The sequence below is a fragment of the Oncorhynchus mykiss genome, chromosome 18 (assembly GCF_013265735.2).
Source record: "Oncorhynchus mykiss isolate Arlee chromosome 18, USDA_OmykA_1.1, whole genome shotgun sequence".
Classification (NCBI taxonomy): Eukaryota; Metazoa; Chordata; class Actinopteri; order Salmoniformes; family Salmonidae; genus Oncorhynchus; species Oncorhynchus mykiss.
Window position 1 is genome coordinate 50,006,067 of NC_048582.1, and position 16,030 is coordinate 50,022,096.

The 16,030-nt window shown below is 41.0% G+C and overlaps 1 protein-coding gene across 1 annotated transcript; it reads left to right on the forward strand.

Moving 5' to 3' along the window:
* Positions 1-861: 861 nt before the first annotated feature.
* On the forward strand, positions 862-15,122 carry LOC110496433 (asparagine synthetase [glutamine-hydrolyzing]). Its single transcript, XM_021572337.2, has 12 exons — positions 862-1,014; positions 2,067-2,322; positions 10,254-10,494; positions 10,812-10,997; positions 11,421-11,522; positions 11,749-11,876; positions 12,672-12,798; positions 13,091-13,197; positions 13,424-13,524; positions 13,689-13,770; positions 14,018-14,173; positions 14,274-15,122. The coding sequence occupies exons 2-12, from the start codon at positions 2,074-2,076 to the stop codon at positions 14,481-14,483; spliced, it is 1,689 nt and encodes a 562-aa protein (XP_021428012.2). The 5' UTR covers positions 862-1,014; positions 2,067-2,073; the 3' UTR covers positions 14,484-15,122.
* Positions 15,123-16,030: the final 908 nt, after the last annotated feature.

The window sequence follows — 16,030 nt, forward strand, 5'->3', positions numbered from 1 at the left end:
GTTATTTTTGGTCATAAGAGATGGTAGCAGCAACATTATGTACACAATAAGTTAAAAAAACACAAGTTAAGCAAAAAAAATAGCACAATTGGTTGGGTGAATGAAAAACGTCATCAATGTTCTTCGGTGCCATCTTATAGCCTCAATCATTGGCCGCTTTAATAAATGGATCACTAGTCACTAAATAATGCCACTTTGATAATGTTTACATATTTATTGGATGCGAAACCGCCATTAAACATCATCGAAGAAAACAAAGACCGAATAAGCCTGAAGGAGGTGATTACTGGAAACGAACTGGGGTTGCCCTTTATCTGTGGAATAGTAGAGGAACTTGTATTTCAGGTAAAACAACAACCCAATGTTTATATCCCTGGACAAATTAGCTAGCAACAACAAGCTAGCTAAATTGCTATAATGTTAAATGCTTTTCGACCTGTTTCCAAATTAACATAGTTGGTTCAGAGTTCGTTTTGATATTTCCACCTGCGTGTACAGTTCGCGCCTGTTGTGGGTGGACAAAATCAACATGCGCGCGATGACTGACGCGCCGTAGAAGCTCGCGGCCCGTCTGTTTCCGCTCATTCACCACGGCGCATTTTAATTAACGTTTGTTCACGTCCGTTATTCCCCCCCACCAATTAGAGGAACAAATATAAGAATTGGTCTGCCTGTGTGAACTCAGCCATATGAGAGACCTTTTTTATTAGGTTGACCCCATTTTGCCATGTTGAAATCTAATACCATTCGCATTATATATGTATCTATGTTTATATAAGAACATATGTCTATTGTCACATGTCACCTTTGGCTGGAAAACTAACTAGAATGTATGTGAAATCTGATCATCTCAAATTTAAGCGTAAATTGATGTAATCTTAACCTGATGTTGCAAGTCACGCCCATCTTCCAGTTCAGGAAGTACGTTTTCAGTGTACTAGTTTTTCCTCGGTTGCATCTTCCGCCGCTGAGGATAATAATTCTGCTTCACCCTTTTGTGTCCACGAAATAAAGGTATGTATTTCAGTAAACTCTCTGCCATGCCTTTTAATCGAATGTGTCTTTAATTTCTCGTATGGAGGTAACTGTTACTCGTTCTTTCTATTGCCGGATGTTTTGTGCGTCATGATAAAGCCAAATGGAATATACCTTTACACAGTATTTGTTTATTAAATGTGATGGGGACTCACATTATGAAACCGTTTCCGGTGTGTAACTTGCCTAAACGGTTTCTTTTTTTATTTTTTGTATGGTTAATGATCTGGATCCAACTGTGTTTTTTTTGTGTGTCACGAATCGATAAATAATACTAAGTAACATGACGTCAATGATACTGTAAAGAAACAGGCAGGGAGCTGGTCTCGAACCCTCAACCTTCTGGCCCGAAGTCCAGCACGCCATCAACTGTGCCCCAAAAGTATGCTCAAGGGGTGAAGTCGATATCAGCGCTCATAAACCCAGGGTCGTTACAATACATTTATCGTGAGGCTTGTCCAATTGATGATAGCATCGGCATTCCTGGATGTGATTCAGCACTACAACACTTGCTGTAGTACAGTACAGCATGTTCGGAAAGCTGTTTTAAAATCTCACTTACTGCTGAATTATATTAAATCCACAGCATAATACTTTTTTGGCATATATAGTTTAGTGGTATGTATTGAACCTTTATGTAACTAGGCAAGTCAGTTAAGAACATTCTTATTTACAGTGACGGCCTACACTGGCCAATCCCTGGGCCAATTGTGCGCCGCCCAATCACGGCTGGTTGTGATACAGCCTGGAATCGAACCAGGGTCCATAGTGACCCCTCTAGCACTTAGATGCAGTGCCTTAGACCGCTGTGCCACTCTGGATATAGCCCCTCTTATAGTTTCCTATCTGATTTGCAAAGGTACAATATGTCCAACCCTTAACCCTTAAGGTTTTTCTTCCTTCTAAGTTGAACATTTGAAAAGAACAGTTGCTGAAGGGGCACTAGTCTCTTGTTGCATGTATTTATTAACCCCCTGTCTCTTTCTCCATTTATCCTTTCCCTCCCCCTCCCCTCTCTCTCACCTCTTCAGCTCCAGAATGTGTGGTATTTGGGCCTTGTTTGGCAGTGATGAGTGCATGTCGATTCAGTGCACCAACGCTATGAAGATCGCCCACCGGGGCCCAGACGCTTTTCGTTTTGAGAATGTCAACGGCTTCACAAACTGTTGCTTCGGCTTCCATCGCCTGGCTATCATAGACCAGCTGTATGGCATGCAACCCATCCGCATCAAGAAGTTCCCCTACCTGTGGCTCGTCTACAACGGGGAGATCTACAACCACCACACGGTATGTCTAGCCTGGAATCCACATTGTTTCACAAATCCCAGGCTCAATAGGTCTACAAACCCCACAGTAGTTATGGCCCATAGACACAAGGTATAGCCTGGAATCCACATAGCCTGGGAATTGTGATGTGAAACTACGTGGATTCCAGGCTATACCTTGTGTCTATGGGCCATAACTACTGTGTGGTTTGTAGATCTCCTACCATAGCCTGGAATTTGTGATGTGAAACTAGGGTAGGAGATCTACAAACCACATAGTAGTTATGGCCCATAGACACATACGGTATAGCCTGGAATCCAAGCTTCTTGACCCCAGGCAACTGTCGGTATGGAGATGGGACTAGGCCTCTGGGAACTGGACACGTTTTGGTGTGGAACATATTCAGTTTCTACTTACTAGTCACGAAGCAGGGACATACTAACGTTAGTGGGTTGATGGCTTTAGGCCAGGCAACTCCTCTTTTCTTGAAAAGGCACTATCTTTTTGCCAAAGGGACTTGAAGTACCAGTCAAAAGTTTGGACACACCTACTCATTCAAGGGTTTTTCTTTATTTTGACTATTTTCTACATTGTAGAATAATAGTGAAGACATCAAAATATGATATGACGTTTTTGCCCTATATGATATCTGATATTTTCCTTGCCAAAAAAAAGATACAGATAACCAATATAAACATATTTAGGGGCCTTTTAAGTGTTCTAGTACAGTTAAATAGTTAACACACACACATGGACACAGCGGTCTAAGCCACAGTCCCTGGTTCAAATCTAGGCTGTATCGCATCCGGCCGTGATTAGGAGTCCCATAGGGCGGTGCACAATTGGCCCATCGTCGGCCAGGGTAGGCGGTCATTGTAAATAGGAATTTGTTCTTAATAAATCCTCTTAAGTATTGGCCCCTTTTTTCAATTTTTACCTAAAATGACATACCTAAATCTTAACTGCCTGTAGCTCAGGCCCTGAAGAAAGTATATGCATTTTATTGGTACCATTTGAAAGGAAACAGTTTGACGTTTGTGGAAATATGAAAGGAATGTAGGAGAATATACCACATTAGATCTGGTAAAGAAAATACAAATAAAAATACAACCTTTTTTTGTACCATCACCTTTGAAATGCAAGAGAAAGGCCATAATGTACAGTTGTGGCCAAAAGTTTTCAGAATGACACAAATATGAATTTTCACAAAGTCTGCTGCCTCAGTTTGAATGATGGCAATTTGCATATACTCCAGAATGTTATGAAGAGTGATCTGATGAATTGCAATTAATTGCAAAGTCCCTCTTTGCCATGCAAATGAACTGAATACCCCCCCCAAAAAAATTCCACTGCATTTCAGCCCTGCCACAAAAGGACCAGCTGACATGTCAGTGATTCTCTCGTTAACACAGGTGTGAGTGTTGACGAGGACAAGGCTGGTCATGCTGTCATGCTGATTGAGTTCGAATAACAGACTGGAAGCTTCAAAAGGAGGGTGGTGCTTGGAATCATTGTTCTTCCTCTGTCAACCATGGTTACCTGCAAGGAAACACGTGCCGTCATCATTGCTTTGCACAAGAAGGGCAAGGCTAGGATATTGCTGCCAGTAAGATTACACCTAAATCAACCATTTATCGGATCATCAAGAACTTCAAAGAGAGCGGTTCAATTGTTGTGAAGAAGGCTTCAGGGCGCCCAAGAAAGTCCAGCAAGCGCCAGGACCGTCTCCTAAAGTTGATTCAGCTGTGGGATCGAGGCACCACCAGTACAGAGCTTGCTCATGAATGGCAGCAGGCAGGTGTGAGTGCATCTGCACGCACAGTGAGGCGAAGACTTTTGGAGGATGGCCTGGTGTCAAGAAGGGCAGCAAAGAAGCCATTTCTCTCCAGGAAAAACATCAGGGACAGACTAATATTCTGCAAAAGGTATTTTTATTTTTTTATTTCACCTTTATTTAACCAGGTAGGCTAGTTGAGAACAAGTTCTCATTTGCGACCTGGCCAAGATAAAGCAAAGCAGTTCGACACATACAACAACAAAGTTATACATGGAATAAACAAACATACAATCAACAATACAGTAGAAAAATCTATATACAGCATGTGTAAATGAGGTAGGATTAGAGAGGTAAGGCAATAAATAGGCCATGGTGGCGAAGTCATTACAATATAGCAATTAAACACTGGAATGGTAGGATGTGCAAGTTGAGATACTGGGGTGCAAAGGAGCAAGATAAATAAATACAGTATGGGGACGAGGTAGACCACCTACAGATGACCTATGTACAGGTGCAATGATCTGTGAGCTGCTCTGACAGCTGGTGCTTAAAACTTCTTAGGGCTGCAATCCCGTTAACGGGATCAATATGACAACAGCCAGTGAAAGTGCAGGGCACAAAATTCAAAACAACATAAATCTCATAATTAAAAATCCTCAAACAGGCATGTATTTTATACCGTTTTAAATGTAATCTTGTTGTTAATCCCACCACAGTGTCCGAATTTCAAGTAGGCTTTACAGTGAAAGCACCACAAACGATTATGTTAGGTCACCACCAACTCACAGAAAAACCCAGCCATTTTTTCAGCCAAAGAGAGGAGTCACAAAAAGCACAAATGGAGAGAAAATGAATCACTAAACTTTGATGATCTTCATCAGATGACACTCATAGGACTTCATGTTACACAATACATGTATGTTTTGTTTGATAAAGTTCATATTTCTATAAAAAAAATTCTCAGTATACATTGGCGTGTTACGTTCACTAGTTCCTTAAACATCCGGTGATATTGCAGCGAGCCACGTCATTTTACAGAAATACTCATTACAAATGTCGATGAAAATACAATTGTTAGACATGGAAATATAGATATACCTCTCCTTAACTTGTTATGGCTGCAATCCCAATATCGGGATAAGTGTCATCAACAACCGCTGAATAGCATAGCGCTACATACAATAAATATATATAAATATTTATATTAATGAAATCACAAGTGCAATATAGGAAAACACAGCTTAGCCTTTTGTTAATCCACCTGTCGTGTCAGATTTTGAAATTATGCTTTACAGCGAAAGCAATCCAAGTATTTGTGTAAGTTTATCGATCGCACGATAAAACATTAAGTACACTTAGCATCAGGTAGCTCGGTCACAAATCAGAAAAGCAATCAAATGAATCGTTTACCTTTTGATCTTCGGATGTTTTCACTCACGAGACTCCCAGTTACACAACAAATGTTCCTTTTGTTCCATAAAGATTATTTTTAGATCCAAAATAACGCGACAAACAAACAGAGGTATGTTCAGAAATCCATAGGAAAGAGCGGTCACAACAACGCAGACAAATTCCAAATAGTTTCCATAATGTCCACAGAAACATGTCAAATGTTTTTTATAGTCAATCCTCAGGTTGTTTTTAAAAATATATAATCGATAATATATCAACCGCAAATGTCTTTCACAGTAGGAGAGGGAAAAGCAATACCTATCCAAACTCTGTTGCGCGAGCAAAACTCATGTGACCACTTGACGTTATCGTTCTGGCTCATTTTTAAAAATAAAAGTCTGAAACTATGTCTGAAGACTGTTGACACCTTGAGGAAGCGATAGGAAAAGGAATCTGTTTCTTATCCCTTTAAATGGAGCGAAGGGAGGCTATGGAACATGAAGTTTTCAAAATAGAAGCCACTTCCTGCTTTGATTTTCCTCAGGGTTTCGCCTGCAATATCAGTTCTGTTATACTCAGACAATATTTTGACAGTTTTGGAAACTTTAGAGTGTTTTCTATCCAATACTAATAATAATATGCATATATTAGCAACTGAGACTGAGGAGCTGGCCGTTTACAATGGGCACCTTTTCATCCAAGCTACTCAATACTGCCCCTGCAGCCATAAAAAGTTAATGCAACCGCTGTGTCAGATTTCAGAAAAAGCAAACCATGCAATAATCTGAGACAGCGCTCAGAAAAAAAAAATTGTCCGCCATGTTGGAGTCAACAGAAATAACATTATAAATATTCCCTTACCTTTGATGATCTTCATCAGAATGCACTCCCAGGAATCCTAGTTCCACAATAAATGTTTGATATGTTCGATAATGTCCATTATTTATGTCCAAGTAGCTACTTTTGTTAGGGCGTTTAGTACACAAATCCAAACGCTCGTGCAGGTCCAGCCGAACGTCGGACGAAAACTTCAAAAAGTTATATTACAGGACGAAGAAACTTGTCAAACTAAGTATATATTCAATCTTTAGGATTTTATCGTGTATCTTCAACGTTCCAACCGGATAATTCCTTTGTCTGAAGAAAAGCCTTGGAACGCAGGTCGCTATCATGTGAAATGAGCGTGACCAGGACCTGGCTCTCTGCCAGACCACTGACTCAAACAGCTCCCATTCGGCCCCACATCACAGTAGAAGCCTCATTCAAGTTTCTAAAGACGGTTGACATCTAGTGGAAGCCTTAGGAAGTGCAACATAACCAATATCCCACTGTGTATTCAATAGGGGCTGGGTTGAAATTGACCAACCTCAGATTTCCCACTTCCTGTTTGGATTTCTTCTCAGGTTTTTGCCTGCCATATGAGTTCTGTTATACTCACATACATCATTCAAACAGTTTTAGAAACTTCAGTGTTTTCTATCCAATACTAATAATAATATGCATATATTAGCAACTGGGACTGAGGAGCAGGCCAATTTGTTGAGTTGGGTGTTGGAGGCCACAGAAGGGGAGTTGTATGGCATTGAAGCTCATCTGGAAGTTAGTCAACACAGTGTCCAAAGAAGGGCCAGAGGTATACAGAATGGTGTTGTCTGCGTAGAGGTGGCTCAAAGAAGCACCAGCAGCGAGAGCGACATCATTGATGTATACAGAAAATAGTGTCGGCCCGAGAATTGAACCCTGTGGCACCCCATAGACTGCCAGAGGTCCGGACAGCAGGCCCTCCGATTTGACATACTGAACTCTATCGGAGAAGTAGTTGGTGAACCAGGCGAGGCAATCATTTGAGAAACCAAGGGATTGGACTGCTGAGGACTGGAGTAAAGTCATTTTCTCTGATGAATCCCCTTTCCGATTGTTTGGGGCATCCGGAAAAAAAGCTTGTCCAGAGAAGACAAGGTGACAGTAAATGCCAACAGTAAAGCATCCTGAGACCATTCATGTGTGGGGTTGCTTCTCAGCCAAGGGAGTGGGCTCACTCACAATTTTGCCTAAGAACACAGCCATGAATAAAGAATGGTAAAAAAAATAATATCTAAAGACACTGAGGCAGCAAACTTTGTGGAAATTAATATGTATTTTGGCCACGACTGTATTATTCCAGCCCACGTACAATTTAGATATTGGCCACTAGATGGCAGCAGTGTATGTGCAAAGTTTTAGTCTGATCCAATGAACCTTTGCATTTCTGTTCAAAGTTTTACTGCCCAAATGTGCCTAATTTGTTTATTAATAACTTTTCTTGTTCAAAACTGTGCACGCTCCTCAAACAATAGCATGGTATTATTTCACTGTAATAGCTACTGTGAATTGGACAGTGCAGTTAGATTAACAAGAATTTAAGCTTTCTGCCATTATCAGGTATGGCTATGTCCTGAGAAATGTTCTTGTTACTCACAACCTCATGCTAATCAAATTAGTCTACGTTAGCTCAACCGTCCCGCAGCGGACCCACCAATCCTGAAGAAGTTGTTCATCTGACTTGCCTAGTTAAATAAAGTTTACACACACACCACACTAACCAAAAATATATTTTGTTGGTATTTACGTATGTCCCCATTACTAGTAAAACATAATCAAAACCTATTTCTTTCACTTACTTGCTGTGCGGTTTCATTCATTTGTTCAGTCGTTTCATTCTAAACCAGGATTCATCATACTATGGAACGCCGTTTGGGTGTTTGCGTGTCAAATAACACTGTTTGACATGTCAAATAAGCTTGTTGACCAATCAAGACCTGAATATGACTGCACATCACAATAATTTAATGCATTCATTATTTTTTACGTAGTTATTACACTCCCTCGTATTTCATATGTCACAACTATTCATCGATACGTATGCTATGATGCTGGTAAAGTTGTCTCGCGCATCTACAGTGCTGGTCATAAAAAAAAAGCTATCTAGCTCTTGGATGCAAACAATGTTCTTTCCCAAAAACATAGCAAAATGACATCTGTTTCCATAGCTATAGTAAGCTAACTTTTAACAAGGCACACCTGTTAATTGAAATGCATTCCAGGTAACTACCAAGAGTGTGCAAAGCTGTCATCAAGACAAAGGGTGGCTAATATGAAGATTCTGAAATCTAAAATATATTTTGATTTAACACTTTTTTTGGTTGAGTAGGTGTGTCCTAACTTTTGACTGGTACCAGTGTGTGGCCAAAGAAGTTTAGGCAATCTTTTGTTCATGTGAGTTTGAGAACCAGGAGCGAAGATAGTAGGAAGATCATATTGATAATGGTATTCTCTGTCTTTAAAAACAATGCACTAACTTATTATATTGCACATCTTATGTACCCTGGGTTTGTTGGATTTGATTGTGCATACCCTTCCTACAATCCATTGTGATTATCAGCCTGTATGCCATGAGCATGTACACTCCCCTATGTATTTATGTAGACAGTGAAGCTGTAACTTTTCACTAGGCTCTATCCTCCACCTTTTATTTGAGGTTATTTTCATACATATCTGTTTTACCGTTTAGATAATGAAGAGTGACCGCAATTACATTTTATAATACCTGGCAACCTTTTCTATCCTTTGTAGGAGACATGGACCCAGCTAATTTCACAACTCCATAAACCAACCCAAATTACAATATATCACCTTTTTAAAAACTTTTTGTTTGATTATATCTTTGTTTCTTTTGTTATTTGATTATATTACTGAAATTCTATATCATGCCTGCTTTGGGGATGGGGGGGGGGGGGGGGGGGGTGGTAGGGGATCTGTGTGTATTCTGTTGGAGTGGGTTTAATGTGGTAGGGGATCTGTGTGTATTCTGTTGGAGGGGGTTTAATGTGGTAGGGGATCTGTGTGTATTCTGTTGGAGGGGGTTTAATGTGGTAGGGGATCTGTGTGCATTCTGTTGGAGTGCGTTTAATGTGGTAGGGGATCTGTGTGCGTTCTGTTAGAGCATGGGGTGGTTGGAGTGGGTATGATTTGGTAGGGGATCTGTGTGCGTTTTTCCCTCTGCCTGTGCTCTCTGTGTTATCTGTATAATCATTCAAAATGCCAAATTAAAAAAAACATTTGAGAGAGAACTAAATGACAAATGAGAAAGTAACAGAAGCATAAATAGCATACCCCCCAACTGAAAATGCTAACCGCCCCTGTTATTTGTAGTAGTGAGAGGATGGGATGTTCTGGTGGCATGATCTTTGTCACTCATCATTATTTAAGATTTCAATCATGATTATCTGTAATCATGGTAGCATCCACATTAATGTAGAAGTTTTCCGAAACAATTCCATTGTTAATTGCAATAAAAGTGATTCCAAAATGACACTACATTATTTACTATTAATTTCTATTGGGCACAAACTGCAAATGCATCCAAGTTTGTAGTCACAAGCTTGGTGCTGTCATTACGTGCTAGGAATATGGGACCAAATACTATACTTTTGACAATTTAATAAACTATAAAAAATGTGTCCAAATACATATGACCCCTTCAAATGGGTAGACTACATACATAAGGCACATTAATTTCTAATCGGTAAAACAGATATGTATGAAAATACCTTGGTGGTATTTGTCGCCTCATAGAAAACATTTCATCTCAAATCCAAAATGCTGGAGTATTGAGGCAAAAAAATGGTGCTTCACTGTACAAATAAATATGTAGGGGAGTGTATGTCATGAGCATGTATGATCACTTGTAATGTCTTATCTCATAATAATCCTGATACTTTTCTTCATCTTTTTCCTTCTTTAGTTGAAGAAGCAGTTTGAGTTTACGGACTACCAGACCAAAGTAGACGGTGAGATCCTGCTTCACCTGTACGAGCGGTTCGGCATTCAGAAGATGGCGACCCTATTGGACGGAGTGTTCGCCTTCATCCTCCTGGACACAGCCAATAGGAAAGTGTTCCTGGGGAGGGATACGTATGGCGTGCGGCCCATGTTCAAACTACTGACCGACAACGGCTTCCTGGCTGTGAGCTCTGAGGCTAAAGGTGAGGGGGGACTACTTACCTGACATCTCATTTGGGGTTGAGTGGTTTTAGTTGCTACACAAGTGGATTAAAGAACAATCCCTATTCAGAATAGAATGAACTTTAATGTTTGCGTAAAAAATATATATATTGTGTAATTACAAAAACGGCTCAACTCTATTGCTATGCAACTGAAATTCAATTAGTAAAGTACAATGTAACAGCTTGTTAAAGATGATAGTAGTGTCTAATGATAGTGTTACTACACGTTTAACAACAACGTCATGTAAAGTGTTACCATGTTAGTTGTTAAACATGTATTGTGTGTTTGTTCCCAGGTCTGACTGATATCACCCACTCCATGTCTTCTCCTCCTAAGATCACTCCGTTCCTCCCGGGGCACTTTGAGGTGTTTGACCTGAAGCCCACTGGGAAGGTAGAGTCTATTCAGATGGACCGCTTCCACTACTGCACCCAGGAGCCCAGCCACGCTGTCTATGACACGGTAGAAATGCTACCCTCCGGTACGCACACACACACACACACACACACACACACACACACACACACACACACACACACACACACACACACATCCATAGTATTTCCATAACGTCAGCATCTTGATTGACAGCAACCATAATGTGGGTCAAAGTGACTGATTATGTAACATTACCACTACCTGTAGCTAGCTATCAGTAAAATGTGATAAATGTTGTTTGACACCTAAGATGAAGGGAGGAATTGCTTACTGATTATTGTTTCAGGATGCATGTTTTTGGTATTGAGGGTATTGCCATGAATGAAGCCTCTAGTCCAACTGAAACCATTGTAGTCACTGACAATAGGAGTTGGATGTGTAGTATGTCGTTGATTTGCCGGTCCTTAACCATTCAGTTGACCGGTCCCTGTGTGATGACAGTAAGATCTTGTGCTGTCCTCTGTAGGTTTTGTCCCAGAGACAGTGAAGAGCAACATTCGGTTGTTGTTTGAGAACGCTGTCCGGAAACGCCTCATGGCCCACAGGAGGATCGGCTGTCTTCTCTCAGGTACAAATAATGGCTATTGCAGAGTATTTTTGTCTTCTTTGTGTAGTGTCACACATGGAATCTTCTGTAAGTAATGCTTCAGATCTGTTACTTGTCTTTTTTCACTTATGCTTGTCTGTGCAAATACATTAGAATACTTGCTAATTATCATTACACCAAAGGTCAAATTCCATGTTTGATAAGCTAGTAAATCATCTTCATGACTGTTACTATATATTTCTACCAGGTGGTCTGGACTCCAGTCTGGTGGCAGCTATGCTGGTCAAACTGGCCAAAGAGGAGAAGTTGAAGTACCCCATCCAGACCTTCGCTATCGGAGCTGAAGACAGCCCAGACATCCTGGCTGCTCGTATGGTGAGAGGCTCCCTCCAGCCTCTTATAATAATGATGATTATGATATTGTGATGAACAGTTTGGGTAGGTTAGGTCTTAGCAGCATGATTCAACACTTCCACACTCCATCCCCCAGGGGGCAGCAGCAACCGTGTCTAGGTTCTCTTTCTAGCCTTGATTAAGTGCAATCAGGTGCAGGCAGGATCCTTCAGAGGTGGCCGTAGAGCCTGCCGGTCTTTGTTTTTATGTTTGATATCTTTAGTTTTGGAGCGGTTTAAGAAGTTTATTTTTGTAAGTATCTATGTTGTTCACCCTTTTCAACAACAAACAATAATCCTCTTGGGCTAGCCAACCCATAAGAGTCAGGACGGAGCCGGCCCTGGATCCTGGTAAGTTTGCTGTCTCCTGGGCACATGTACATACAACACGGTCCTCATACGCTGATTTCTCACATAGATGCACACCTTAAATCTAGTACTCCTAGACTTAGCTAGTGAAACAATATTAGCAGGCTAGTCAATTGGTTTCATAACAGTATAACGTCATAATCAGTAATAATCCAACTTTATTTTTGTAGCATCTTTTACCCAGTACATTACAGCTCACAGGCCATTACAAATGAGTGTTTAAATTAATGCAGAAATAACAGAATAGAATACAAATATAATGATAAATACTCCTTTTGTGAAGCCGCTTGTGAACTCACTGCTCCCTCTTGGTCAGGCCGTAATTGGAAAAGAGAATTATCTTAAGTTGAAGGCAATAAATAGATAATACGTGAATGAATGTCTTGGTGAATGTCTCGTGGTGTTCCAGGTGGCGTCGTACATCGGCAGTGAGCACCACGAGGTCAACTTCACCCCTGAGGAAGGTTTCAAAGCCGTGGAGGAGGTCATCTTTCACCTGGAGACCTATGACATCACCACCATACGCGCCTCTGTCGGTGAGAGAACACTACATCAACCTCAATCTCCAAACACCAAGCAGAAGTGGTGTCCCACTTAAGCTAAATTAATAGGTTACGAGGGTGACGCATTTGTGAAATACCTAGACACTAGACAGTTTTGTTGTACCTTCTCAATGTGCCCACTGACCTGGACAAAGGGAGTCTGGTCAGGCTGCATACCTTTTCCTTCTGATTGGCTGGTTTGTATCCTAGTGGAATCCTGGGAGATTAGTGAGTGTGGCCTACTTCAACTCAATCCTGTTTCCAATAATATTTTCTCATTTTGCAGGCATGTACCTAGTGTCAAAGTACATCCGTGAGAAGACTGACAGCGTGGTGATTTTCTCTGGGGAGGGCTCTGATGAGCTGACACAGGGGTACATCTACTTCCACAAGGTAAGTTTGTTACACATCAGAGATGTCATTCTCTCTCACTCACCAATTTCCATGTACCAGTCAGGGTTGTGGTGAATGCAGTAGTCAATTCAGGAAGTGCATAAATAAAAAATGGAAATCAATAGGAAATTTGTGGTTAGCCTAAATTGAAAATGGAATTGAACCCAACCCTGGAACCAGTTGTTATGTCTGGGAATATGAACTGAGTTGTTGCTTCCTGCTCCAGGCTCCCACGCCCAAGGCAGCAGCAGAGGAGAGTGTTCGTCTGATGAAGGAGCTCTACCTCTTTGACGTCCTGAGAGCCGACCGCACAACCGCTGCACACGGGCACGGGCATCTTCTTTATCAATACATTCATTCCTTTTTACATCCTTTCCTAAAACTCATCAGACCACTATCTGCTCTCTTTCTTTTGAGAAGCTATAGATAATTACAGAAGATGTACGTTTTAAAGATGGCACCTAACTGACTTCCTCTTCTCTCCTCTACAGTCTGGAGCTGAGAGTGCCTTTCCTGGACCACAGATTCACAGCGTACTACCTCTCCCTGCCTGAGGAGATGAGGCAACCTAAGGTCAGTCTTCTCCGCCCCAATCACCATATCCTCACTCCCTATCCTGTAGATGTGGCTCTGATGAGGTAATGGAGTATGAAAGTCATGTATTATTGCAAAAGTCTCTTGAGTGATTGTTGTCAGTGTTGTGTATCCAAATCAGAGTCCTTGAAGCAAATATCAGTTTCCAAACATGTAAAGGATTCCGGTGCTATAATTCCAAACACGGTTCAGTTTCACTAAGGGGTGTATGTGTGTGTGTAACCAGGATGGAGTGGAGAAGCACCTCCTCAGAGACTCATTTAAAGGTCTGAACCTGATCCCAGACGAGATCCTATGGAGACGTAAAGAGGCCTTCAGCGACGGAATGACTTCTGTCAAGAAGTCCTGGTACAACAGCCTGCAGGACCAAATGGAGTCTGAGGTACACACACACACACACACACACACACGTACACACACAGGCACGCTGGCATACATGACATATGCACACACATTCTGACTCCTTCTTTCTCTCCTCCAAGGTGAACGACTACGATCTGGAGAAGGCTCCTAAGACATTTCCGTTCCTCCCTCCCAGAACCAAAGAGGCGTACTTCTACCGCCAGGTGTTTGAGAAGCTTTACCCGGGCCAGGCTAAGTGGCTCAGCCACTACTGGATGCCCCGCTGGATCAATGCTACAGACCCCTCAGCCAGAACCCTCTCCATCTACAAGCCTGACAAAGACCAGTGATACAGAAACAACAGTGGCTCTTTTCCAATACCATCACTAGCGTAGCACTTAGAATGAAGCAGTCCATTGAGCATGCATGCATTATAATGTTATGCTAGTATGGATATTGGAACCTAGACCGTGTCAGCTGTCAATCACCTCTATCACCATTACTACAACTCCCCTTCACAACAAACCTATCTAGAATTTGTCTCATGCTAGAGTTGTGACGATTGTGGGATTTTAGGGTAACAAATTGTAATTTTTGTTGAAAAATGTTTTTGACCTTGTAATGCATCTTTAGCTACTACATACCTAATGAATACAACACTGCTTTGGAACTTTGGAAATTAAGCTTCTCCTACTGACCGTGCTGCTAGCAAAATGCTATTGGAAAAACTATGTCTACTTGAATTTAAAGTTGAATCCCCTCTTCTCCTAAAATAAATGCATTAAGGGATTTTTTCACAGTTATTGTCAGTTAGGTGATTATATGATTATTGTGCCAGGCCTATGCAGGAATCATCTAGTTCTTGGGATCAGTGTGAATTACAGTTACAGGGTCAGTTCTGATTTGGGGAAACTTGTTTCAGTAGGAATAGTCGATTAATATTAGAAGACTGGAATGATGCTTAGTTAAATAAACAATGCTGTCGTTTATCTCGCTGGGGTTCAGTAGCACTACTACTGAAATGCTTTCATACATTATAGTACCATACCTAGATATGATTACATAATACATAGATGTAAATTACATACATATTTTAACAGCTTCAGACCTAAGCCAAACCTTAACACAATTTTTAACCGTTCCTAATGAGTTCTGTTGGCAAAATATGCCATTTCCTCTCATTCACATTATTATGAAGTTTATGATGATGCATGATGCATTATGATGCATATAACAGGTAATGTAAAGATGTGTTTTTTTTAATATAGCCGCTTACCCAGAGGTTAGATATTTATGTTTTTATTTGACCTTTATTTAACTAGGCAAGTCAGTTAAGAACAAATTCTTATTTTCAATGACGGCCTAGGAACAGTGGGTTAACTGCCTGTTCAGGGGCAGAACGGCAGATTTGTACCTTGTCAGCTCGGGGATTTGAACCTTCCGGTTACTAGTCCAATGCTCTAACCACTAGGCTACCCTACATGGCAATCACGTAACCTGTGATTTCTGTCTGTTTGCCTCTGACCCAGACAAGGAGGCAGCCTTTTAAAATAAAGGACAGTTTTCTTTCCTGCCTGCTGTAATAGGTGACATTTGTCAGGTCCAGTTCCGTGCAGATGAGGCTGGGCTAATTGTAATGGCTGGAATGGAATAAAGTCCAACGTGATTGCCATGTGTTTGATACTGTTCTGTTTATGCCATTCCAGCCATTACAATGAGCCTGTCCTCCTACAACTTCTCCCAAACTGACAGAGATTTACCCTAATTGAACTAATTTACCTTTGAAAGATCTTTTAAATGTCAGAACAGTGATGATGAAACGTAAGCTTTCATGCATTGATCAAGCCCCAAAGTTATCTTTCTTATTGAAAAGGAAAAGGCACAACATTCACTCACC

What these genes read in the sequence shown, in the direction of transcription:
- LOC110496433 (XM_021572337.2), top strand. Translation starts at nt 2,074, where the DNA reads ATGTGTGGTATTTGGGCCTTGTTTGGCAGTGATGAGTGCATGTCGATT. An exon ending in GGTAGAAATGCTACCCTCCG is followed by an intron (nt 10,998 to 11,420) that starts GTACGCACACAC and finishes TGTCCTCTGTAG; the next exon opens with GTTTTGTCCCAGAGACAGTG. An exon ending in ACATCCTGGCTGCTCGTATG is followed by an intron (nt 11,877 to 12,671) that starts GTGAGAGGCTCC and finishes GTGGTGTTCCAG; the next exon opens with GTGGCGTCGTACATCGGCAG.